Source organism: Poromitra crassiceps (genome assembly GCF_964638095.1).
Source record: "Poromitra crassiceps genome assembly, chromosome: 7".
NCBI lineage: Eukaryota > Metazoa > Chordata > Actinopteri > Beryciformes > Melamphaidae > Poromitra > Poromitra crassiceps.
In genome coordinates, this window is record NC_139628.1 from 59,721,074 (window position 1) to 59,748,443 (window position 27,370).

General features: G+C 45.6%; 1 protein-coding gene across 3 annotated transcripts; it reads right to left on the minus strand.

Moving 5' to 3' along the window:
* Positions 1–1,609: 1,609 nt before the first annotated feature.
* lpcat4 (lysophosphatidylcholine acyltransferase 4) lies at positions 1,610–27,157 on the minus strand. 3 transcript variants are annotated; one of them, XM_083640853.1, is made up of 13 exons: positions 26,754–27,157; positions 23,462–23,825; positions 20,484–20,596; positions 20,150–20,210; positions 15,691–15,749; positions 11,775–11,809; positions 7,633–7,687; positions 6,634–6,716; positions 6,180–6,305; positions 5,009–5,165; positions 3,687–3,779; positions 2,893–3,028; positions 1,610–2,397 (listed from the first exon to the last, which is right to left on the minus strand). In XM_083640853.1, exons 1-13 carry the CDS (start codon positions 26,847–26,849, stop codon positions 2,216–2,218), a joined length of 1,560 nt encoding a protein of 519 aa, XP_083496979.1. In that variant the 5' UTR covers positions 26,850–27,157; the 3' UTR covers positions 1,610–2,215. The 3 variants fall into 3 exon arrangements, with proteins under 3 accessions (XP_083496979.1, XP_083496978.1, XP_083496980.1); XM_083640852.1 differs by having other exon boundaries at positions 1,610–2,400; XM_083640854.1 differs by lacking the exon at positions 3,687–3,779 and having other exon boundaries at positions 1,610–2,400.
* Between the last annotated feature and the right edge of the window lie 213 nt (positions 27,158–27,370).

A 27,370-nucleotide genomic window follows, 5' to 3' on the forward strand; every position in this document is an offset into this window, starting at 1 on the left:
CACTAATTAGGACTGCTCCCTGTCCCATTCAAGCCATTTCTTCTTCTTTCTGCCTTAGAAAAGTCGGTCACTTTTAACCCATTCTTATCGAATTGTTGCAAAATTGGGAGCAACAGCTGGTTCCTGCCAAGTGAAAAAAGATATGCGCAGGTGCTGGAAATTGGATATTGGTATTGTAGCGAATCAGTGTTACACATACAGTGGTGAGCAATGGTAGTGTCTCGACTACAGATAGGAACTGATGTGTGGGAGTGTTATTGGGGAACACTATGCTGTTGGGGATACTTTCGGGGGGAGACTCATGGATGTAGCATGCGCGGTCAGTCTCCACACACTGCCTAGAGGGAATGCTGCTAGCTATGAGCGTGACAACCGCTGAGAGTTGTAATATAACTAACTGATAATAAAGAACCCTGTACCAGCAAGAAGCCTCTGCCTCATGAGTTACCAGGAACGTTACAGTATTGAAGATTTGAGCTGTGACTAGCAGAGATAATCACATAGCATTAATGACAATGGAAAAACCTCAGACAAGTGAGTCACAAGATGGAGAAGGGGATAGTTTGTTATTTGACACCTGTAGGCTTGAGTTTGGTGTAGCTTGAGTCACTTCTGCCACCCCTCCCCCTTTTCACACATAGTTCATTTGTGTATGTGTGTGTTTTGCTTTCACCCACTTGTCACCATTGCATGCCAGCCAAGTTGTCATTTCACTACGTTTTCAATGCATCTGCTCATTCAGTCTTTTAGATCAGTAAATTAGATTTTCTCACATAAGCCACTGCGACAGGCACACTGCAGTGTGACAGGCACACTGCAGTGTGACAGGCACACTGCAGTGTGAATCAACTTGAAAAACAGCTGAAAATTGAGGTCACGTGGAAAATTTCAATGAACATTTCAGTACCGAACCTCTTTTCATTGTTTTTACACCCATCTTGCAGCAAACCGAGCTGGACCTGGAGACGCTGGTAGAGCGTTCCTTCGAGGACATCATGGACTTCTTCTGTCATAAGGTCCACAGCAACTAGACATTATTGATCACTCTGGAAGGATCTCGCAGTTTGAAATCTTATCAATGATGCATACACACAGGCCTTCACTCCTAGAGACTATCGAGTCATCATTCAAAAGTTAAAAGAGTATAGATGGGTGGAGACAAAGGCTACAAACATGGCCAACTTTTTTTTTCAAATTCATCAAGTGTAGCTAAGGTAAACTTTTGAATCGGGTGACACAGGTTGACCAAGCACAGCCAGGCCACCCCACCACCTCTCCGTTTACCTCATAGGAGACGAATGCGGCTTTCCTGCAAATTCCCCAACAAGTATAAAGAATTCATCGTGTGGATCCCGAAAGAGTCGGGAAAGAAGAGACTGGCAAAGAAAATAAAGACAAGAAGTGGGTAGGGAGGACATCCAGGACATTCACATGGAATGAATGAAAAATTAATAATAAATAATATAATAATAAAATGTGGAAAGGTCAGAGAGAGATGGTTGATCCTCGACAGTTAACCGCTTAAGGGAAGAAGTGAAGTGTGAGGATGAGACCAAGTCATTGACGGGGAAAAAAACCTGAGCGATGCCATGTGTATATGTAATAAGATTTCACAGTTTAATAGATTATATTTAAAATATAAAAAAATAATAGCAAACAAATCTGAGAATTGTTCGACATAAAATAGGCTTTTTGGGCTTTAAAATAGTTTTCATCCCATATCCCTTTAAAAATAAAACAAAATAAGACAGACGATTGTATAAATAACATTTTCACGGCTTCAAATGACAAAAGTCAGACACTCGTTCAACTTTCAGTGTCTGGATCAACACGGCTACGTACACCTTAGCGTAAACTGGGTTCCTTCATTAAAAAAAACATACTGGCAAAGGCAGAACACACACACACTCTCACACACAAACACACAAACACACTCACACACACACCCGTCCTTTGCTGACCAGAGCGATTGACTATACGACATGGCATTGTTAATGCAGCATCCTTCATCGATTCTGGTCAAATCTGTCCAGTTATTGCACTTAAGATGAAGACACTTGATTGGATCTTAATTGATCGTCATGCGTAATTATCTGCATATCCTGTGAAGTTAGAGGAATCATCCGATAAAACAGTCCTTGTGTTGGCTGCCCGTTCCAACGCAATATCCGATCAAAACGGAGAGAAAGTTTCCAGATTTCCCCTGGCAAAACCCTCAGTCGTTCTTCTTATTGGACGAGATCGATCCGTTTCCGTTCTGCATGTTTCCGTTATTGTTCACGGCCTTCCCATTGACCAAGGGAGCGCAGGACAGCTGGGAGCCCGCCTCCTCGGGCTGCAGGTACTCGTTTACCACTCTCTGATAGGTTGGATGGGCTGTCAACACTCTCAGCAGATCTGCTGCGGAAGGAAGACAAAATGTAATGAGGATTTTTAAAGTGCTTTTACCCATTCCTAACACTTTATTTGCATAGTCCAACATTGATGCTAAACTACACTACCAGTCAAAAGTTTGCACACCCCACATCTCTTCATTTTTACTATTTTCCATTTTCCACTATAGTTCCATCCACAATGGATGACTATTGTGGTCATGGTTTAACCCTGGGACAACATCTGATCAAATGGGGATCCGTGGTCTAATTTGTGTCCGTTTAGTTTAGTTTCCTTGATGTGAAAACATTGAGAACCACTGATCTAGGGAACCTGTAGAGCGAGTGTGAATGTTTTGTGAGTCACTGTGTTGACAGGAATGCGTCCACACACACACACACACACACACACACACACACACACACACACGTCCCCGAAACAAAGTCCCAGTGGAAATGAATGGGGAGTTAAACCTCTGCGTTAAACCGTCTTTCCACCTGGAAACACACAAACCCTCACCTTCAGTCAGCTGTCCATCACTGGAGGCCTCTGCATAAAGCTGCGCCGTGTGGTACTGAGGGACACCCAGCAGCGCCCCCATGAGGCCCGACAGCTCCACTGCACCCAGGCTGCCCCGGTCTTCTTCGTCGAACAGCTGGAACAACAGATTAAAGTGTTGTGTTACAAACTGATGGGTAGCACAACATTTCCACAAATGCCTGGACTCACTAAGAGGACAGCAGGTAAGTCCTTGGTCGACAAAATGATAATCAACTGTGACAGGATCCTGCAATTTTAGTCCCAATTTATTTTCCAATATTAGTATTATGTAGCATTTTGGAAATTAACCCATCATGGGTTAATTTCCCAATTTAACCCCAAGAATTAACCCATGATGGCCCATCATGGGTTACTTTTTGTTTTTTTGGGGGGTTAAAACACATTTCACAAACATTCAAACTTCAAATCTTTCTGTCTAGTCACCCAACACTACAGCTCTTGTGTTGCATATTATTTAATCTCATCTGAACTTTATTCAGTATTCAGAAAATATAAACAAGGGTATTCCCTTTGTCTAAACAATGTTGCACTACTTGTACAACCAAAACGGGTTTTTTTGCCCTTCCAGGATTCAAACTTCTCTCTGACTCATTCGACAAAAGACTGTTTCCAAAATATACAATTCCAAAGGTATTTCAAAATGCTACATCATCATGTTATGAGGAGATATATGGAGACATATTTCATGAGATATACAGCAAGTAACAGTCCACAGGCAAAGGAACTGAGGGAACTAAGTGAACGGGACTTACAGTGAAAGCAGTATGAAGGAGCGACTTAAAGCTGACAAAGCCAGAGAGAGCAGCAATGCTCAGGTAGATCTGTCTGAGGTCCACAACTTCATCCTGCAACACACACACACACTTTACCTCATCCGTTTCTTGCCAACAGAGCAATGCTGTGTCCCACTTGTGACGACTACGATATTTAAGCTGTAATTAACATCTAATTGACCTTCTCTCTGTGGTTTAGCATAAATGTTGAATGAAAACAATAGAGAGGCAAAGTGACCCGCCTACTTCCTGCTTCAGCACTGTACCAGAGACTTTCATCCGCCATTTATTTTCCCATAGACATTTCGTAAAATGCTTATAAAAATAGTTTTACTTGTTCAAACCAAACGGTTCAGATATATTTAGAAACAGGAGAGATCGCATAACATTTCACTTGGAAATTGTGTCTGACCCCTCTCATGTACTTCATCCAGAGTATAGGTTACTGCCGTCAGGGAGGAGGTATGGGGTCCATAAGTGGAAATATAATAGGTATAAGTATTATTTTGTCCCTCTGTCAATTACACTCCTCAATGGACTCCTTGCGGAAGGCAGACAGAGGGGTAGAAGGTTCTGAGGTGGAGCAAAGGTGGTGTTGCTGCTTATTCTTTTGCACTGGGTATGTTGGTTAAGGTGTTTTATTTATTACGTTGGTGAGTGACGGGATGTACGTGTCACTGTGTGCCTTATTGTTAATGTTTTTGTAGTGTACTGTACTGTGTATGTATGCTGCTGGTCTGTGTCCAAGACAAATTTCTCCCTTGGGAGACAAAATAAAGTAACCTTGAACCTTGGACCAAAACGTTACAAAAAATGCGGGGTTTTTTTCTTTTAGTTTTGGTCCAAGTGAAATGTTCTATAGTCTCTACCGATTCTAAATATGATGAACCGTTTGGTTTGACCAAGTAAAACTATTTTTATAAGCATTTTATGAAATGTCTATGGGAAAATAAATTGCGGAAGAAAATCTCTGGTACAGTGCTGAAGGAGGAAGTGACGGTCACTTTGCCTCTCTATAGTATAGAGAGGCAAAGTGACCGTCCATGTATTGTATGTATGGATTCCATGTATAGAGTCTATACATGGAATCCATCACGATCGGCTAAATATATGTGTATCTATACCGTATATATATATCTGATATATATAATGATTGACAGGAGAATCGCTCACTAAAAGCCATAAAACCCTTGAGGACAATCCATCCTGCTCCCCTCTTGGGTTTTAATGTGACGCTAATTCACTCGCTCAGCAGACACACACACACACACACACACACACACACACACACACACACACACCTTGGAGTAGAGGCCGCAGATGGTGACGGCTGTCTGTCTCTCCGTCAGTCCGAGAAGGGCGGCCAGCTCCTCTGCACTGGCCTTCCAGCCCTCGCCTCCTGACTGACACCTGTCAATCATTCTGCCCAGCGCAGCTTCCACCTCCGACGCTCCCAGGCTGAGAGAAAGACGGACGGAAGGGGAGAGAAGTCAGACTTTTACATCAATCAGAGCCAGTTCACCCCACTTATGGCTCATTTCCACCACATATAACAGCACAGTACAGCTCTACTCGACCTGGTCTTAATTCTCTCTACTTGATATAGACTGTTTCCATAGCAAAGTTTACTCGCCTCCGCCCACACCTGGTCGTCATAGCGACCGCATATCTGCCCTCTGCCCATAGCCGAAGTAGGCTATAACGTATAACGTTAAAATGAAATCCATACACAGAACTTTTAAACTGTTTATGAAATACTGGTGCCTCTAAATGACCTACAGTGTACATGGGCAAATGTGACAATCGGCCAGGAGAATGGATATCACTTTGTTGTTACTCAAACTCACATGCATGCACTGCGCGGGGACGGGAGTTGCGCTACAGGGAGAAGGGAAGCCTCTACCCCGGCGGCCTCTCACCAGGCAAGACCGCGGCTTCACTAAACCCCTGCCTCCGGCCTAGCGGAGCCAACGTTACAACTACAAGGGCTTCCCGAGGAGCGGACTTTTTCTCTCTCAAAACAATTGAAAACCACTGTCATGTTAAAGCTGAGCAAGGAGATCGATTTTATTTCACCAGAGCCGAAGGCAGCAATACAAAAGACTGATGGAAATAACATTAACAGAAGAGAAGGTAAGCCCCACTAAACTGGTATCCAGCATTGACAGTCAGTAGATACAGTAAACACAATTCTGCCTGACCAATCAGTCTGCAGTGTTTTCACGTCACCGTATGGTACCGGGTCCACAGCGCTGGAACCTCAACAGAGCAGGGACCAAAACTAGCATGACTCAACCCCGACTCAACACGGGCTGTCCACGTTTTTGATCAGTGGAATGAGACAAAAAAGCGAGACGAGCTGGGCGGGGCCGCGCTGATACCAGCGGTGGAAATGGGCCATTAGTGGGTAAAAGCAGGTGAAAACAAATACCAAGACTGAGTGACGGAGATGAACTCAGGTGTCCTTCTTACCCGTCTCTGTGCAGCAGTGACAGCGTTTGCCTGGCGGGCGGCTCCAGAGGGAGAGAGAGACCCCCCAGTTTACTGACGGGAACCCTGCCCTCCATCACATAGTCGGTAGCCGGGACTCCCAGGGCCCTGGAGCACAGAGGGAGATGGCTTTAGGGTTAGGGTTAGGGTAACCCAGGGCCCTGGAGCACAGAGGAAGATGGCTTTACAGGAGACACGCTTCACTCACAACCTGTAGCTGTGGCAACAGCCTACACACTCCAGTTTTGAACACAATATTTTTTATATTTACTCTTATTATTATGTATATTATTTAGTTCATTATTTATTATGTAATTTTTTCATTTCAGCTCGACTTTAACTGGTATGAACACCAGATAAGATCAATAGAAGTGCAAAAACATTACGCATATGAAATTCATAAGGCATAAAAAACGCTAGGTAATTTGCTACTTACTTGGCCATGAGTCTCTGAACATTGTCTGCGTACAGGTTGGGATCATCCCTCTCTTCCTGGGAAGGCTTGTAAACTGGCAGAAACTGCAGAACAATAAGACAATATGATGACATTTTCTTTCTTTTCACTTTGAGTCATGTCAGCCAGTGATGCTGAGACAGACTGATGTTGTAAGAGTGGATTATTTAGGTTTTATCTGCCTGGTGAGTAATGCTAACCTGACTCTGCCAGATGGAGGCGCTGTTGTTTTCACAACAATACATGCAGTGTGGTGTTGTGAAAACAATAGCGCCCCCATCTGGCAGAGTCAGCTTTTAGAGTCATGCTGACATGATGAGAAATACAAGTTTTCACATCTCATAGACTAGAGGGGAACTTAGAGGTGTGACCAAGTCAACTTTGCTCGAGTCCTAAGTCAGTGTGAAGTCTTGAGGTGCAAGTCTCAAGTGAATTCTCAAGTCTAAATGTAGAACACCAAGTCCAAGTCTGAACAAATCAAGAGCCCACTAGCAATTTAATATCTTAAGGAAAAGTATGTATCTAGTTGCATTATCCAATTATGCATCATGGCTTTGATTTCTATAATCAGTTTCAACTTCAATCATGACAAACAAATTCAGAAAACACAATTTAAATTCCAGTCATCTGCTGGAACAGATCTCATCACTTTCAATCCGAGTCATTTACACAAAGCACAAGATCTGAAGTCAAGACAGTAAAAACCTTTTCAAGTCATCAAAGTACAAGTCAAAATCAAGTCACAAGTCACCAGAACCAAAGACAACTCACAAGTCGTCTCTAGATACATCAAGTCGTCAAGTGTCAAGCAATTAAAGTTCTCAAGTCCCCACCCCTGCTCGGAGTAAAACACAGAATACACTTTGAATTTCTATGCACTCATTTGACCAAAATGTCTGACAAAAGCTTTTATTTTCAATGTAGTCTGCTGGCTTACCTCAATAGGGTTAGGGTTAGCTAACCCGTAGTCTGCTGGCTTACCTCAATAGTCATGTTGGTATAGAGCTGTGAAGTCGTGTGCCACAGTGCCTCCATCCTAACAGACAAACAGGACATTATATTCTTTGCAGCAACTTGAACTGCATCATAATATGATCGTGCTTTGAAAATATACACCATGAAATCCCAAACTTTTGGCAAGTGATAGTTAATCATCAGTTCATTCCTGTGAACTCATGTGCTTAAAACGGTAATCTGCAAGATGCATTTTATTTTAAGTGTTTAAATGCTGGTGGCGTCTGTTGTTTTTGGAGGTGCGCTGTGGGCGTTTTTAAGCTGAAAAAAGTTGAACATTAGAGGAAAATAATAATAAATTTGATTTTAAAAGCGCCTTTCTTAGACTCAAGGACACTGTACAATAAGAACAAAACACACTAAAAGAGACATAATAGGGAGAAAAAGGAGTAAGAAAGAGGCTAAAAGGGTACAGTAGAGCTATCAGGAGCCCAGGCTGTGCTCAGAGAAAGCGAGGCGGAAAAGATGGGTTTTGAGCTTGCTTTTAAAGATGTTTATAGAACCAGAGTCACGGATGGGAAATGGGAGGGAGTTCCAGAGTTTAGGTCTAGCAACAGAAAAAGCTCTATCTCCAATGGTGGATCTATTTGTGCGGGGGATGGTGAGAAGTCCAGTGTCGGAGGAACGGAGACTACGTGAGGGGGTGTATGGGTGGAGTAGGTCAGATAGGTATGAGGGGGCCAGACCGTGCAGGGATTTATAAGTGAGGAGAGAATTTTGAACGTGATACGGTGTTTTATGGGAAGCCAGTGGAGTTGCTGCAGGGTGGGGGTGATGTGGTTCCAGGGTTTGGTTCGTGTAAGGATCCTGGCAGCGGAGTTCTGCACGTACTGCAGCCGGGCAAGGGTCTTGGCAGGGACCCCGAACAACACTCTGTTGCAGTAGTCCAGGCGTGTGGTGACGAAGGCGTGAATCAGAGTTTCGGCGGAGGTGTCAGAGAGTGAGGGACGGAGGCGTGAGATGAAGCACCCCGTTGGTCTTTTTCACTCTTCCTACCTTTTCTCCTCCCGAGGGATTTTCAACCTCTGCTGCTGCCAGAATTAGCAATAATCTGGCTTTCATGTTGACAGTGAACAACATCAAAGAGACAAAACCAGCTGGCTACCGTCCGTGTGGTCGTTGTCATAGGTGTAGTGCCCGTAGAACGCGGGGGAACGGCGTTCCCATACTTCTCCAAGGGGTGTTTTGTGTGTGTCAGTGTGTGTGTGCATGTCGAGCCAATAAAACGAGTGAAACTTGGCAACGTTGTCATTCGTCCTATATTTAAGGTGGGCTGAATTATTCACACAGCATCAACTCGCGGCTTGAAGAAGGAAACATTCCACCTTATGCCTACCCCACACTACAGGATAATTTGCAAGATTATGGCCAAGATTCCCCCCTCCCGATTTTCTCGGGGGTGCTCCCGATTTGAAGCGCGTCGGGCAGATAATCTTCCCAAATGATCCTGTAGTGTGTGGGGTTCAAAGATTCACAATCGGGAAGACTGCCTCTTCCCGATTGTGAATCGGGCATATCTAACATGTTAGATATTTACAACCCGACAGGCGATTGCATCTTGAGCAGAGAGCCAGTAGTAGCTGCGTTTCCATTACAGTTTTTCGCAAAATAATCTGGTCCGCGTCCGCTCGCAGCCCCGCACAGAAACAAAGAACGAGGAAATTGTCATCGAGGTGAAATACCCGTGCGTCTTTGAACGGGACGGAAAACTAATGCTATACTGCAAAGCATGTAGCCTACAACAAGCGCTTAGGTCTCAGCTTCCCGCATCGGCGAGTGTCCGCACGGAAAAGTGAGTCAAATCAGCAGACGCGCCCCTCCACAAGACACCTGTGCAGACGGTTTTCGCCTGGCCGTGCACAGTAGGCCTACACCCCGAATGGACGCGGCTGTCCGCGCAAATATTAGTTAAACAAATCCTTTCAGTGCAAATGCATTATAAAAACAAAAAATAAAATTTGTTTAGAAAAAGAAATGACACTACTACACCCGGTGCGCACACTGAATAGGCATTTTAAAAGTTAACGTCGAGCCCTGCTTCCAAGGTGAATCTTCGGCATAATCTTCTAGTGTGTGGGGTTGCGTTTGAACAGACGCGATTGTGTGTGTGTCCCAAGATTGAAATGTTAAAAAATCGGCTATCTCTGTCCTGTAGTGTGTGGGCTCTCAAGATTTTTATAATCTTCAAGGATTTGAAAATCCTGTAGTGTGGGGTAGGCATTAACTATATTTAAGGTGGGCTGAATGATTCACACAGCATCAACTCGTGGCTTGAAGGAAAAGGAAACATTCCACCTTAACTAGCTACAGCGGGGGGAAACCTCAGTTTAATAAAAGCTATACTGAACAGCTACTGGCTTTTTCAGCATCAAAATATATTGTTTTCCACCAGTACCTCACTATAACAAGTAAAGATGAAAAAGGCAGCCAAACATCCTTTCATTTTTCAGACCAGCTGCTAAAAAGGTACGTTTAATTACAAGCATGATGAAACAATGTTAAAAGCGTGTTTCTTTTCGACACGGTTGAATCAAAAGTTAGCGTTTTGTGCACAATGGAAGCGCTCTCAACATGATTTTCATAGCGTTCCGACTGAAAAAAGCGATTTGGGTGTGAACGCCGCCTTAAGGGTGTTTTGTGCAACCGATATTATTTTAAGGAAACCTTTAATTCAGACTTTAAGGACCATCTTAACTTCAAGGTGTTTTGTGCAAGCGGCCCCAGGTCATCAGCATGTGTGTTTCAGGCACCAGGTCATCAGCATGTGTGTTTCAGGCACCAGGTCATCAGCATGTGTGTTTCAGGCACCAGATCATCAGCATGTGTGTTTCATGGCACCAGGTCATCAGCATGTGTGTTTCAGGCACCAGATCATCAGCATGTGTGTTTCAGGCACCAGATCATCAGCATGTGTGTTTCAGGCACCAGGTCATCAGCATGTGTGTTTCAGGCACCAGATCATCAGCATGTGTGTTTCAGGCACCAGGTCATCAGCATGTGTGTTTCAGGCCCCAGGTCATCAGCATGTGTGTTTCATGGCACCAGGTCATCAGCATGTGTGTTTCAGGCACCAGGTCATCAGCATGTGTGTTTCAGGCACCAGGTCATCAGCATGTGTGTTTCATGGCACCAGATCATCAGCATGTGTGTTTCAGGCACCAGATCATCAGCATGTGTGTTTCAGGCACCAGGTCATCAGCATGTGTGTTTCATGGCACCAGATCATCAGCATGTGTGTTTCATGGCACCAGGTCATCAGCATGTGTGTTTCATGGCACCAGGTCATCAGCATGTGTGTTTCAGGCACCAGGTCATCAGCATGTGTGTTTCATGGCACCAGGTCATCAGCATGTGTGTTTCAGGCACCAGGTCATCAGCATGTGTGTTTCAGGCACCAGGTCATCAGCATGTGTGTTTCAGGCACCAGATCATCAGCATGTGTGTTTCATGGCACCAGATCATCAGCATGTGTGTTTCAGGCACCAGGTCATCAGCATGTGTGTTTCAGGCACCAGGTCATCAGCATGTGTGTTTCATGGCACCAGGTCATCAGCATGTGTGTTTCATGGCACCAGGTCATCAGCATGTGTGTTTCATGGCACCAGGTCATCAGCATGTGTGTTTCATGGCACCAGGTCATCAGCATGTGTGTTTCATGGCACCAGGTCATCAGCATGTGTGTTTCATGGCACCAGGTCATCAGCATGTGTGTTTCAGGCACCAGATCATCAGCATGTGTGTTTCAGGCACCAGGTCATCAGCATGTGTGTTTCAGGCACCAGGTCATCAGCATGTGTGTTTCAGGCACCAGGTCATCAGCATGTGTGTTTCATGGCACCAGGTCATCAGCATGTGTGTTTCATGGCACCAGGTCATCAGCATGTGTGTTTCAGGCACCAGATCATCAGCATGTGTGTTTCAGGCACCAGGTCATCAGCATGTGTGTTTCAGGCACCAGGTCATCAGCATGTGTGTTTCAGGCACCAGGTCATCAGCATGTGTGTTTCATGGCACCAGGTCATCAGCATGTGTGTTTCATGGCATAGCCATAAGCAAATATTGTCACATGAACATTAGGGTGGCGGCCGGGCAAAGAGCTGAAGACTCACCAGGTCGTTCCCTTGTAAGTCCAGCGAACAGTATCCTGAGGAAGAGGAGCAACAATAAGGTCATCACACAGTGAACAACAGAACAAGGTGGATGGATCATGGGCTGGGTGAGGAGGATCATGGTCTGGGTGAGGAGGATCATGGTCTGGGTGAGGAGGATCATGGGCTGGGTGAGGAGGATCATGGTCTGGGTGAGGAGGATCATGGGCTGGGTGAGGAGGATCATGGTCTGGGTGAGGAGGATCATGGGCTGGGTGAGGAGGATCATGGTCTGGGTGAGGAGGACTTTCTGTCTGTCTGTCTTTTTTTTCCAGTTTTTTTGGCATGTAGGATTGCAGTCACATTCCCTTCCTACACACCCTGACAGGAAGATGAATGGCACCTAGCACTATGCAAACACCAGCTTAGGCAAACATTACAGTATGATCACACACACAACTACACACCTATTCAAATGTCAGATAGTGTATGTGTTTTGACCTTTGGGCAGGGAACACAAAACAGATATGAATGAATGAGAATTGGACGTCTAGAGAGCTGAAATTATGGTAATTATGGAAAAAGGCATCGCTGTTTGAGTCTGGTTATCATCACAGAGAGGTATTTATCAACCATACCAGAGTTTTGAATGACTGATGTACAATCTGTTTAAAATTTTGATAGATTATAATATCTTTTCAATTATAATTTTAACAAACAACAGTCAGCAACCAACATTATTTCCGGTGGTTCAGCGCCAGTCACAGATCTTTATGACATTTTACAGTATTGAGGAGAACAACTTTTCAAATCGTTTCTCCCTTTTCATCATTTGTCAGAACTTCTCCAGGCCTGGACAAGATGGCCTGGACAAGACTATTTCAACGTTACACGACTTTTCCAGGTTTTCCAGGAGTGTGGGAATCCTGAATGTGTGCGTTCATCCACAAATGAGATTTAAGGGATCCGGGCAGTAAGGGATGCGGGCAGTAAGGGATCCTCTCCAGGATAGCTTCCTCCAGATCCAACAGGCCTTCACCCACCTCAAACTGTCCCTTAACACCTCCAAGACCAAGGTCATGTGGTTCAGCCGTAAGGGCACCACACCCCCTCCAGCCCCCATCATTACCACCTGTGAGGAAGCTATCCTGGAGCAGGTCACGGTGTATAAATACCTGGGAATTTGGTTAGACAGCTCACTATCTTTCTCACATCTTTCTCAAAACTACAGACCAAGATTAAGGCCAAACTTGGCTTTCTCTATAGAAACCGTCACTCCTTCACCATATCCGCTAAACGCACCCTCATTCAAATGACCATTCTCCCCATGCTCGACTACGGTGACACAATCTACAGGTCTGCATGCAAAGGTACTCTCCACGCTCGACACACTTTATCACTCCGCCATCCGGTTGGCCACTAACGCCCCCTACAGTACCCACCACTGCACTCTTTATTCCCTGGTCAACTAGCCCTCCCTTCACACCCACTGTCACATGCACTGGCTTACCCTCATCTATAAAACCCTCCTCCACCTATCACCCCCCTATCTGTGTCACCTGCTTCACCCTCTGCCTGTCACTCACAACACCCGATCCTCACTCCACATCCAACTCAAAATTCCCAAATCCACCACTTCCCTTGGCCGTGCATCATTCCAGTTTGCTGCCCCCTCTGACTGGAATGCTCTGCAAAAAACCCTCAAACTGGACAAACTCATCTCCCTCTCTGCCTTCAGACTCACTATTTCAGACTCCCTCACTGATTCTTGTACATGCTTCCCTTCTTTGTAGGGTAGCACTTGTATCACTTCCATTACACACCCCCTCTGTCCACCTTTACTTGTTTTTATGCCCCCTTGCGCTCATGTCTGCTCACTCTGTTTTTATGCCTCTGTGTTAATGTGATGTCCTTGTTGATGCTTGCTGTTGTGTTGTTATGTGCTTCTTACTGCTGTGTTTAATGCTTATTGTTGTTTTGTTGCATCTCATTTAATTGTCGATTTAATTGTAGTTTTTGTGCTTCGTTTTTAACATATTTTATCTTTTAGCCCTCCTCCCCTTATGAGGCAGGCCGACATTGTAAATAAGAATTTTGTTCTTAAATTGTCTCGCCTGGTAAAATAAAGGTAAAATAAAAAATAAAAATAAAGTAAGGGATCCAGGCAGTAAGGGATGCAGGCAGTAAGGGATGCGGGCAGTAGGGGATGCGGGCAGTAAGGGATGCGGGCAGTAAGGGATGCGGGCAGTAAGGGATGCGGCAGTAAGGGATCCGGGCAGTAAGGGATGCGGGCAGTAAGGGATCCGGGCAGTAAGGGATGCAGGCAGTAAGGGATCCGGGCAGTAGGGGATGCGGGCAGTAGGGGATGCGGGCAGTAAGGGATCCGGGCAGTAAGGGATCCGGGCAGTAAGGGATGCGGGCAGTAAGGGATGCGGCAGTAAGGGATCCGGGCAGTAGGGGATGCGGGCAGTAAGGGATGCGGGCAGTAAGGGATGCGGGCAGTAAGGGATGCAGGCAGTAAGGGATGCGGGCAGTAAGGGATGCGGGCAGTAAGGGATCCGGGCAGTAAGGGATGCAGGCAGTAAGGGATGCAGGCAGTAAGGGATGCGGGCAGTAAGGGATGCGGGCAGTAAGGGATGCAGGCAGTAAGGGATGCGGGCAGTAGGGGATGCGGGCAGTAAGGGATGCGGGCAGTAAGGGATGCGGGCAGTAAGGGATGCGGGCAGTAAGGGATGCGGGCAGTAAGGGATGCGGGCAGTAGGGGATGTGGGCAGTAAAGGTGCTCTTATACTCGAGCAAAGCTCCGTGGGGGTGGGGCCCCGCGAGTCTCCGTGAGTCACCGTGCAGACCTCGCGCTGGGGGTGATGCCATTATACTCAGAAAGTGATCAGCATGTATTGTACAATGGTGAGAACAGCCCGTGAAAAGTCGCAATGAAACGCAGTACTGAGTGCGCTTTCACTCTCAAACGACCGCACATCAGCACATGAAGGACTCACCAAACTTGTTTTTACTGAAAGCCGTTTTTACTTCTCAGCCCTGATAGCCTACTACTAGTAGTAGGCTGCCTATACTACTCTGTGCTGCTTTTAATCTCTCTCAATAATGCTCTCAACACAACACATTTACTTGGTGAAATGACTAAAAACGAACAGTTGCAAATCTAAGTTTATAGCCTACCACATGGGTCAAGAAATGTGGCGAAAACACAGCTCAGTGTTCAGGGTTCAGTGGCTTGAAAGCGGCCATGTTTGGAGAGAAGCTCGCGCTGTTAGAAAAAAAATCAGGCACAACGCGAGCGCCCGACGGAGCTAGCGAATAACCACGCCCAACAAATTTACGTAATTTGACGCGCCCGCCCCTCGCTCCACCCCCGCGCCCTTCACGGCAGGGTGAGCATAATTCAGCCTTAACGGATCCGGGCAGTAAGGGATCCGGGCAGTAAGGGATCCGGGCAGTAAGGGATCCGGGCAGTAAGGGATCCGGGCAGTAAGGGATCCGGGCAGTAGGGGATGCGGGCAGTAGGGGATGCGGGCAGTAAGGGATCCGGGCAGTAAGGGATCCGGGCAGTAAGGGATCCGGGCAGTAAGGGATGCAGGCAGTAAGGGATCCGGGCAGTAAGGGATCCAGGCAGTAAGGGATCCGGGCAGTAAGGGATCCGGGCAGTGTTTGTCTAACAGTGTTCCTGCTAAATGGTGACCTCAGCTTGAATTTCAGTAACAATGTGCGTCTTTGGTCACTCTGGATTAAAATAAATACCAGCTAGAAGTCTGTGAAGTAAAATGATGAGCCACTGACATTTACACTTCAGTACATAGCTGACTATTTAGCTCTTATCCATACGTCAGTGCCTTACTAATGGAGAGATGGCTGTTGCAGGGATCAAACCCGTGGCATTTTAGTGACAGGACGGCCCCTCCCTGCCCACGTGACTCACCAGTTTATTGGGGTAGTGTAGCACAACGGGCTGGACGGGGACTCCGGCGAGGAACGCACCTGAAGAGAATGAATAGAGGAGAGGGAGAGAGAGAGAGTTTAGTTTCAGATCAGAAATACAAATAAATACATTAACAGATTACAATAATAGTAGTACCATTTAAAATTTTAAATTATATAAATCGCCCAAGGATAGCCCAGTAAAGTAACTAAAAGTTAAAAACTAAAAGCCTACTTATTTCCAATTTCAAATATCAAAACTTCTACATTACATAATGCAGTTTATAAAAGAAAGACAGAAAAATAAATATCTATCAATGACACATGAAATATACTATACTATACTACTATATAATAGAATAGAATAATGATATCAATGTGTATCTCAGGGAAGGTGTTGCAATTACTCTGGAGCCATCATCTCATCAGATGAGTCTTGAGAAAACGTTCAAAGACATTCAGGGGAGTAGAGTCAATCATCCAGTGTTAAACAAGACATTCAGGGGAGTAGAGTCAATCATCCAGTGTTAAACAAGACATTCAGGGGAGTAGAGTCAATCATCCAGTGTTAAACAAGACATTCAGGGGAGTAGAGTCCATCATCCAGTGTTAAACAAGACATTCAGGGAGTAGAGTCAATCATCCAGTGTTAAACAAGACATTCAGGGAGTAGAGTCAATCATCCAGTGTTAAACAAGACATTCAGGGGAGTAGAGTCAATCATCCAGTGTTAAACAAGACATTCAGGGGAGTAGAGTCAATCATCCAGTGTTAAACAAGACATTCAGGGAGTAGAGTCAATTATCCAGTGTTAAACAAGACATTCAGGGGAGTAGAGTCCATCATCCAGTGTTAAACAAGACATTCAGGGGAGTAGAGTCAATCATCCAGTGTTAAACAAGACATTCAGGGAGTAGAGTCAATCATCCAGTGTTAAACAAGACATTCAGGGGAGTAGAGTCAATCATCCAGTGTTAAACAAGACATTCAGGGAGTAGAGTCAATTATCCAGTGTTAAACAAGACATTCAGGGGAGTAGAGTCAATTATCCAGTGTTAAACAAGACATTCAGGGAGTAGAGTCAATCATCCAGTGTTAAACAAGACATTCAGGGGAGTAGAGTCAATTATCCAGTGTTAAACAAGACATTCAGGGAGTAGAGTCAATCATCCAGTGTTAAACAAGACATTCAGGGAGTAGAGTCAATTATCCAGTGTTAAACAAGACATTCAGGGGAGTAGAGTCAATTATCCAGTGTTAAACAAGACATTCAGGGAGTAGAGTCAATCATCCAGTGTTAAACAAGACATTCAGGGGAGTAGAGTCAATTATCCAGTGTTAAACAAGACATTCAGGGAGTAGAGTCAATTATCCAGTGTTAAACAAGACATTCAGGGGAGTAGAGTCAATCATCCAGTGTTAAACAAGACATTCAGGGGAGTAGAGTCAATCATCCAGTGTTAAACAAGACATTCAGGGGAGTAGAGTCAATCATCCAGTGTTAAACAAGACATTCAGGGAGTAGAGTCAATCATCCAGTGTTAAACAAGACATTCAGGGAGTAGAGTCAATCATCCAGTGTTAAACAAGACATTCAGGGAGTAGAGTCAATCATCCAGTGTTAAACAAGACATTCAGGGAGTAGAGTCAATCATCCAGTGTTAAACAAGACATTCAGGGGAGTAGAGTCAATCATCCAGTGTTAAACAAGACATTCAGGGGAGTAGAGTCCATCATCCAGTGTTAAACAAGACATTCAGGGAGTAGAGTCAATCATCCAGTGTTAAACAAGACATTCAGGGGAGTAGAGTCAATCATCCAGTGTTAAACAAGACATTCAGGGGAGTAGAGTCAATCATCCAGTGTTAAACAAGACATTCAGGGAGTAGAGTCAATCATCCAGTGTTAAACAAGACATTCAGGGGAGTAGAGTCCATCATCCAGTGTTAAACAAGACATTCAGGGAGTAGAGTCAATCATCCAGTGTTAAACAAGACATTCAGGGGAGTAGAGTCAATCATCCAGTGTTAAACAAGACATTCAGGGGAGTAGAGTCCATCATCCAGTGTTAAACAAGACATTCAGGGAGTAGAGTCAATCATCCAGTGTTAAACAAGACATTCAGGGGAGTAGAGTCAATCATCCAGTGTTAAACAAGACATTCAGGGGAGTAGAGTCAATCATCCAGTGTTAAACAAGACATTCAGGGGAGTAGAGTCAATCATCCAGTGTTAAACAAGACATTCAGGGGAGTAGAGTCAATCATCCAGTGTTAAACAAGACATTCAGGGAGTAGAGTCAATCATCCAGTGTTAAACAAAGACATTCAGGGAGTAGAGTCAATCATCCAGTGTTAAACAAGACATTCAGGGGAGTAGAGTCAATCATCCAGTGTTAAACAAGACATTCAGGGGAGTAGAGTCAATCATCCAGTGTTAAACAAGACATTCAGGGGAGTAGAGTCCATCATCCAGTGTTAAACAAGACATTCAGGGAGTAGAGTCAATCATCCAGTGTTAAACAAGACATTCAGGGGAGTAGAGTCAATCATCCAGTGTTAAACAAAGACACTGCTACATTCAGGGGAGTAGAGTCAATCATCCAGTGTTAAACAAAGACACTGCTACATTCAGGGAGTAGAGTCAATCATCCAGTGTTAAACAAAGACACTGCTACATTCAGGGAGTAGAGTCAATCATCCAGTGTTAAACAAGACATTCAGGGGAGTAGAGTCAATCATCCAGTGTTAAACAAGACATTCAGGGGAGTAGAGTCAATCATCCAGTGTTAAACAAAGACACTGCTACATTCAGGGAGTAGAGTCCATCATCCAGTGTTAAACAAGACATTCAGGGGAGTAGAGTCAATCATCCAGTGTTAAACAAAGACACTGCTACATTCAGGGGAGTAGAGTCAATCATCCAGTGTTAAACAAAGACACTGCTACATTCAGGGGAGTAGAGTCAATCATCCAGTGTTAAACAAGACATTCAGGGGAGTAGAGTCAATCATCCAGTGTTAAACAAAGACACTGCTACATTCAGGGAGTAGAGTCCATCATCCAGTGTTAAACAAGACATTCAGGGGAGTAGAGTCAATCATCCAGTGTTAAACAAAGACACTGCTACATTCAGGGGAGTAGAGTCAATCATCCAGTGTTAAACAAAGACACTGCTACATTCAGGGAGTAGAGTCAATCATCCAGTGTTAAACAAAGACACTGCTACATTCAGGGAGTAGAGTCAATCATCCAGTGTTAAACAAGACACTGCTACGCTACGCCCTTGTCCTCCTCTGCTTTGGAACATGCCATCCATTCCTAGGTGCAGTGTAGCTCGTACCAAACTGTAATATGTGCTGAGTCAGTCGTCGAGTAAAACCAGATCCAATGCTTTCTCCTACTGAAGTTGACGCTCTCCTACTCCCTTGATAGTGATTTGGGAGCGTAGGGCAGGCGCCAAAACAGGGTCTTAACGGGACGTCCCGGTGGCTCATCCGGCAGAGCACGTATCACTAAGGCTTTAGTCCTTCACGTGGGCGACACAGGTTTGAATCCGATCCGTTTCATCCCCTCTCCCCCCATCTGTCCATCCGTCTATCCACTGTCCTATCCAATAAAGGCAAAAATGCCCCAAAAAATAAGAATAAAAAAACAAGCTCTTAACTAAGGCTGCAACTATCAATAATTTTCTTTGATGATTAATCTGTTAATGATTTTCTTAATTGATTATTTGGTTGCTCTATAAAATGGTCAGAATGTTTCAGCATTTCCCAAAGCCCAAGATGATGTCCTCAAATGTCTTGTTTTGTCCACAAGCGAAATATATTCAGTTTACTGTCATAAAGATATTCAGTTTACTGTCATAGAGGAGTAAAGAAACGAGAAAATATTGACATTTAAGAAGCTGGATTCCAAGAATTGTTTTCTTAAAAAATTACTCAAACCGATTAATTGATTATTAAAATACTTGGCGATTAATTTTAATAGTTGACAACTAATTGATTAACAGCAGCTGTAGTCTTAACCTAACTCCACACGCCAGGGGGCATGGTCATCCCACCACTTCAGGTGGGATGAGAAAAAACTCCATATAACCACGCCATAGGTGACGTCACACCAACATCACGTGACACCTCTGATGAAGACTGCAGAAACAGCAGTCGAAACATGTCAGGTACAAACATTGCCTAACTGGCCTTGATAGATGAAATATTCTAAATAACATATACAAGTAGGCCAAATTAACCTCTTTAGTATACTAACTCCATGCACTTTTTAAAAGATTGTATGGCATCTCTCGGTTATTAGATACAGTAAGTAAGAGAGACAGGAAAGGTGACAGACAGTCATGACAGAGGCGTGTCACACAGAGGGCTTCACAGACTAGCTGCCAGCCTGCACAGCCTGCACAGCCTGCACAGCCTGCACAGCCTGCACAGCCTGCACAGCCTGCACTCACCTGGCTTGAACTTGATGAGAGCGCTGCCGTTGGTCGTAGTTCCCTCAGGCCAGATCAGCATCTGTCCAAGAGGGAGGAAATGATATTAATAGATAGGATTTGGTGAGCGATTTCTGCAGCAGTGTGCCTGCAGCACAGTGTACCTGCAGCACAGTGTGCCTGCAGCACAGTGTGCCTGCAGCAGTATACCTGCAGCAGTATACCTGCAGCACAGTGTACCTGCAGCACAGTGTGCCTGCAGCAGTGTACCTGATGTTACCTGAGGCCAGCAGCTGTGATGTTACCTGAGGCCTGCAGCTGTGATGTTACCTGAGGCCAGTAGCTGTGATGTTACCTGAGGCCAGTAGCCATTGGAGGTCAGCCGCTTTGTGATCTGGCCGACCGCCTTTTTCCTCGACTCCGGATCCTTCCTGCTCACCAGCACCGACTGGTTGAACTCCAGCAGGGCTATACACACACACACACACACACACACACATAACTGAGGGAGGAGTCCATTGAAGTGAGGGAGGACTCCAGTGAAGTGAGGGAGGAGTCCACTGCAAGACTGCCAAAACTCAAGACATTATGCAAGCTGGATTTGAGAGGAAGTCCAGAAAGCAGAGAGAGGAGATTAGAAGCAGAGAGAGAGGAGAGAGAGGAGAGAAGAGATTAGAAGCAGAGGGAGGAGAGAGAGAGAGAGGAGAGAAGAGAGGAGAGAGGAGATTAGAAGCAGAGGGAGGAGAGGAGAGAGAGAGAGAGGAGAGAAGAGAGGAGAGAGGAGATTAGAAGCAGAGAGAGAAGAGAGGAGAGAGAGGAGAGAGGAGAGAGAGGAGAGAGAGGAGAGAGGAGAGAGGAGCGAGAGGAGAGAGGAGATTAGAAGCAGAGAGAGAAGAGAGGAGAGAGAGGAGAGAGGAGAGAGAGGAGAGAGGAGAGAGGAGAGAGAGGAGAGAGGAGAGAGAGGAGCGAGAGGAGAGAGGAGAGAGGAGAGAGAAGAGGAGAGGAGATTAGAAGCAGAGAGAGGAGAGAGAGAGAGGAGAGGAGATTAGAAGCAGAGAGAGGGAGTCACTTGTTTAGCTTTGGACTTCCTCCATTTTGCTTCTGTCCCTTCTCTTCCCACATATTGCTTCTTGGTTGTTTGCCTAATAGGTTGGAAACATGGAGTTTGCAATCTACCAGTATTGCAGTGTGCGCATGCCAGTTAACCCAATGATACCTAACCTGATGCAGCATTTGCGTGTATATCCCTCATTTGCGTGTGTTTGATAGAGTCAGATCGCTAAAGTCGTTACTGATTGATGCCCCCAGGATTTCGGGTGAACCAATCACTGCCCAGGATTCTGACATCAGTTTGGAGCTAGAAGCCAGACCCAGAGAGAGATCTGCAGCATGCAGTAACATAGAGGCCATTTACACCTGGCATTAACATGCGTTTTCTGCCATCAGATTGCAATCCGATTGTATTTTATCACTTGAAAGTACAGGTGTAAACACCCCCAAAACGCATTGAAGAAGGATTGCAATCTGATCGGCCAAACCACCTCCGGAGGTGGTCAGGGACGCATTATGACAACATTTAACACAAGTGTAAATGCAATGCGTCCTCTCAAAACGCATTCAGCAACTACCATACGGAAATACATAATCTTCGGAAGTCGGTGACGGCGCGCACACGTGAACGCAATTGCCCGGCGCAGCACCGCACCGGTGTGTGCCCTCATCTCGCCGCTGTGCAGGTGCGCACACACACAGGCAGCCTGTCACCATGGACCGGCTAAAAATGATCTATCTCTCCCCTGCTCCGCTTTTGCACAACAATCGTAGCGTTGCTTCAAAGTTTTGCTGCGGAGGTTTTGCCACGGCTGTAACCACCTGTGTTGCGTTCAGGTAACATCCTAAATTACAATGTTATACAATTGAGAGCATAATTTCTCTTTTATATCAACACTTCTCCTTTGGAAAAGGAGCGGAAAATGAAAGGAAAATGAGGGAGAAAGGGTTCGAACCCTTTCCCCCTCATTTTCCTTTCATATAAATGAGAAATTATGCTCTCAATTGTATAACATTGTAATTTAGGATGTTACCTGAACGCAACACAGGTGGTTACAGCTAATGACATGCACGGAAAACGTATGTATGTGTGTGTGTGTGTCTCGGACCCAGTGTCATTGTCAATAAACAGATAAAGAAATAGATGCAGTGCTGCGTGATCGGCCATCGTTTTGTCCAGGTGAAGGGGACGTTCACTGTGCATTTGAGCTTAACAATAACCTCTATTTCCCTGTGCATGTATGAAACATGCATGCACACGTTCAGGGGGCGCGCGCGTGATGACGTTCGAGCTGGAGAGCAATCGGATTGCAATCTGTTCACCCAAAACGCATGTTAGTGCCAGGTGTAAATGGAATCAGGCTGAAGTGATAAAATACAATCTGATTGCAATCTGATGGCAGAAAACGCATGTTAATGCCAGGTGTAAATGGCCTCATAGTGTATCAGACCCAGAGAGAGATCTGCAACATGCAGTAACATATTGTATCAGACCCAGAGAGAGATCTGCAGCATGCAGTAACATAGTGCATCAGACCCAGAGAAAGATCTGCAGCATGCAGTAACATAGTGTATCAGACCCGGAGAGAGATCTGCAGCATGCAGTAATGTAGTGTATCAGACCCAGAGAGAGATCTGCAGCATGCAGTAACATAGTGTATCAGACCCAGAGAGAGATCTGCAGCATGCAGTAACATAGTGTATCAGACCCAGAGAAAGATCTGCAGCATGCAGTAACATAGTGTATCAGACCCGGAGAGAGATCTGCAGCATGCAGTAACATAGTGCATCAGACCCAGAGAAAGATCTGCAGCATGCAGTAACATAGTGTATCAGACCCAGAGAGAGATCTGCAGCATGCAGTAACATAGTGCATCAGACCCAGAGAAAGATCTGCAGCATGCAGTAACATAGTGTATCAGACCCGGAGAGAGATCTGCAGCATGCAGTAACATAGTGTATCAGACCCAGAGAGAGATCTGCAACATGCAGTAACATAGTGTATCAGACCCAGAGAGAGATCTGCAGTATGCAGTAACATAGTGTATCAGACCCAGAGAGAGATCTGCAACATGCAGTAACGTAGTGTATCAGACCCAGAGAGAGATCTGCAACATGCAATAACGTAGTGTATCAGACCCAGAGAGAGATCTGCAGTATGCAGTAACATAGTGTATCAGACCCAGAGAGAGATCTGCAGTATGCAGTAACGTAGTGTATCAGACCCAGAGAGAGATCTGCAGCATGCAGTAACATAGTGTATCAGTGTGTAAGAACTCTCACCTCCTACGACGGGCAGGCTGGCGTTCTCCGAGCGTGACACCACTGTGGGCAGCTCGGTGTGACACAGAACCAGCATGTCCATAAAGCCGCTGTGGGGTGCCACCACCAGCACGGGCGCCTCCTTCAGGTCTGCCTGCCGTCCTTTGATCCTCACCCACAGGAAGCCCAGGGAGACGAACACGGCGCGGCTCAGCATGCGGATGAGCGAGTGGAACAGCCAGAGGCGCCACCCGGTGACGGGCCGGGAGCACTCCTCCTCTGACAGGCCGGCCAATCGCAGCCGGGCCAGAGGCCACGCGACCAGGAACAAGAGCACTGCCATCGTCATGCGTACGGGGAAGAGGACGCTGCCCAGGATAGCACCCTGTATCAGACGAAAACAGCACATTTTAATACCATAACGATCATTCAATATTGGCATTTATAGTCTTTCAGTGGAATTATATTAGGATGATTTGTTGATTTTAGCGACACAATTCTGCTATGTGAACTGATAACAAGCAACTTTTATTTAAAAACTGACTAAATGAGCTATGAAACATTTTTACTTATTACTTACTATATTTGAACGTTTCAGTATTGCTTGACATCACACCTAATCTCTCAATAAAACAGATTACAGTAGATCGATATGGGGGAAGGGGGGATACTTATGATTATTGTGACATTGATTTCAACCATTATGGGCCAGCCCTATCACAGACATGACGGGTGCTCAAGGCCCTATCACAGACATGACTGGTGCTCAAGGCCCTATCACAGACATGACTGGTGCTCAAGGCTCTATGACACACATGACTGGTGCTCAAGGCCCTATCACAGACATGACTGGTGCTCAAGGCTCTATCACAGACATGACTGGTGCTCAAGGCTCTATCACACACATGACTGGTGCTCAAGGCTCTATCACAGACATGACTGGTGCTCAAGGCTCTATCACAGACATGACTGGTGCTCAAGGCTCTATCACAGACATGACTGGTGCTCAAGGCTCTATCACACACATGACTGGTGCTCAAGGCCCTATCACAGACATGACTGGTGCTCAAGGCTCTATCACAGACATGACTGGTGCTCAAGGCCCTATCACAGACATGACTGGTGCTCAAGGCTCTATCACAGACATGACTGGTGCTCAAGGCTCTATCACAGACATGACTGGTGCTCAAGGCCCTATCACAGACATGACTGGTGCTCAAGGCTCTATCACAGACATGACTGGTGCTTAAGGCTCTATCACACACATGACTGGTGCTCAAGGCTCTATCACAGACATGACTGGTGCTCAAGGCTCTATCACACACATGACTGGTGCTCAAGGCTCTATCATAGACATGACTGGTGCTCAAGGCTCTATCACAGACATGACTGGTGCTCAAGGCTCTATCACACACATGACTGGTGCTCAAGGCTCTATCACAGACATGACTGGTGCTTAAGGCCCTATCACAGACATGACTGGTGCTCAAGGCCCTATCACACAAATGACTGGTGCTCAAGGCTCTATCACAGACATGACTGGTGCTCAAGGCTCTATCACAGACATGACTGGTGCTTAAGGTTCTATCACAGACATGACTGGTGCTTAAGGCCCTATCACACACATGGCTGGTGCTCAAGGCTCTATCATAGACATGACTGGTGCTCAAGGCCCTATCACAGACATGCCTGGTGCTCAAGGCTCTATCACAGACATGACTGGTGCTCAAGGCTCTATCACAGACCTGACTGGTGCTCAAGGCTCTATCACAGACATGACTGGTGCTCAAGGCTCTATCACAGACATGACTGGTGCTCAAGGCTCTATCACAGACATGACTGGTGCTCAAGGCCCTATCACACACATGACTGGTGCTCAAGGCTCTATCATAGACATGACTGGTGCTCAAGGCTCTATCATAGACATGACTGGTGCTCAAGGCTCTATCATAGACATGACTGGTGCTCAAGGCTCTATCACAGACATGACTGGTGCTCAAGGCCCTATCACACGCATGACTGGTGCTCAAGGCCCCCTCGGGTTAGATCAGAGTAGGAGAGCCATCATTTCAATATCTTGAGTAACCTGGACTTCCTAATAACAAACTGTACTACATAGTCATACAGTCGTGTGACCGTTTAGTCACTTCTGATGTGTGTATTGTTGCATCTTTCCCAAAGAGATGCAGGTCAGGTGAACTGGAGGCTCAAAACGGCATGTAGGTGTGAATGTTGAGTGAGTCTGTTTGATGAATGTATCGTATGTATGCATACGATGTAGTGTGGGTTTCAAAGTTGGAGGCGGGCCTCCCCAGGGGGGCTCCAAGCAGTTTCAGGGGAGGCTCAGTGAAAGTGAAACAATATGACATTAGTTATTAAAAGGACAGATCATAGTTCAGACTGAGATAAAGTAGTTTTAAGGAATTTGACAGTTTTTCCCACTTTCCCAGAGCCCAGTCAGAAACAAATAAATGCCTTCAGATAGACCTTTTTTATGATGTGTGAAGGATGTCAAACAGCGATATCAGGATATCTTGGCTCAATTGTTGAGTCTATGAGATCAAATAACATAATGATCCGGAGGTATCCGGGAATTGAGCGAGGGGCCTCCTTATTCCAAGCTGTGTCTAGGGGAAGCCTAGTCTCAGACTTTGAAAATGCCTGGTACATAATGGTATACAACAATGGTTCTCAATGTGGGGTCCGGGGACCGCCAGTGGGCCTTGAGGGGGTTGGTGGTTAACGCAAAGAACGAGTGTTTTGATCAGTTTCTGTTATCTCTCTACCTACAACTGAATACAGATCAAATCGTCATGGGATCCTGGACAAATCCTATATAACAATAAAAAAGAGTGTCTGATTTGGGTCGAAGAGATAACATCTTATCAAATGGGGGTCTGTGCCTCTAATGTGGACTCAATTAGGGGTCCATGATCTTTAGATGTTTGAAACCCAGCGAAGTGACCCAAATTAGACCACGAGGTCCTGAACCCCTAATAAGGGGTTAGTGGCCTAATTTGTGTTGGTTTGCGGGTCCTTAACCTTGACGTGAAAAAGTTTGTGAACAGCTGATTGTAGCAGGTGGTACCTGTGGCTTGCCGTACATACCTCGAATGCGGATAGGGAGCTGTATAGCAGCGTAGGGGTTAAAAAGTGAAATGCCTCTGTAATAAACAGACCGTGTTCTGTATGCCGCTGTGTGGTCTACTCGTGGTAAATTTAGCCATGGGGCACACGCTGAAATAAGACTGCTTTTTCTGCTTTCATTACACAGAAACATGTACAACAAGTCAATGGACGAAACTGTAGTTACCGTGATTCTCTGCGCACTGGTCATCTTCACCTCGTGGACAAAGGGATGGGGATAGTCGCGAGTTGAGTGACAGTTTGACTGCGTCTGCTTCTCCATGGCGACGAGGCAAACCAACACGAATCCTAAGGTTGCCTTTCTAGGTTAAAACAAAAAGGTACACTCGCCAGTTTGGAGATTTAAAATAAAATGTGTGCGTAAAAGTTGTGCGTAAAGTTGTGCGCGGTGTTTACAAACGTTTACTTGGATGTCACAGGGGAGTCAAATAAAAATAAAAATGTGATGGCAACCGGAATCGAGGCTAACGTACAGAGTAAGGTTAAGCGAACACACCCGTGCGTGCAAAAACAACCGTTAACGTATCCCCAAGTGAACAAAACTAAAAGCAAACTTCTTCCGTCCTTATCCTCTCCACATGGCGACACAAACACACTGAAAGCCAGCGACGACCGCCCATCCTCTCTTCTAGCTTCTCACCTGTCCCGCCCCTCACTCTGACAGCCCCGCCCTCCCATTTCCACTGACAGGCGAGTCAAACCGGACCCTGAAACTAGCCCGAATATTTAGGGGTGGGTGCGGTGGAGTGGACAGAGCCGTGACCAGTAAGTTTAGTTTAAAGA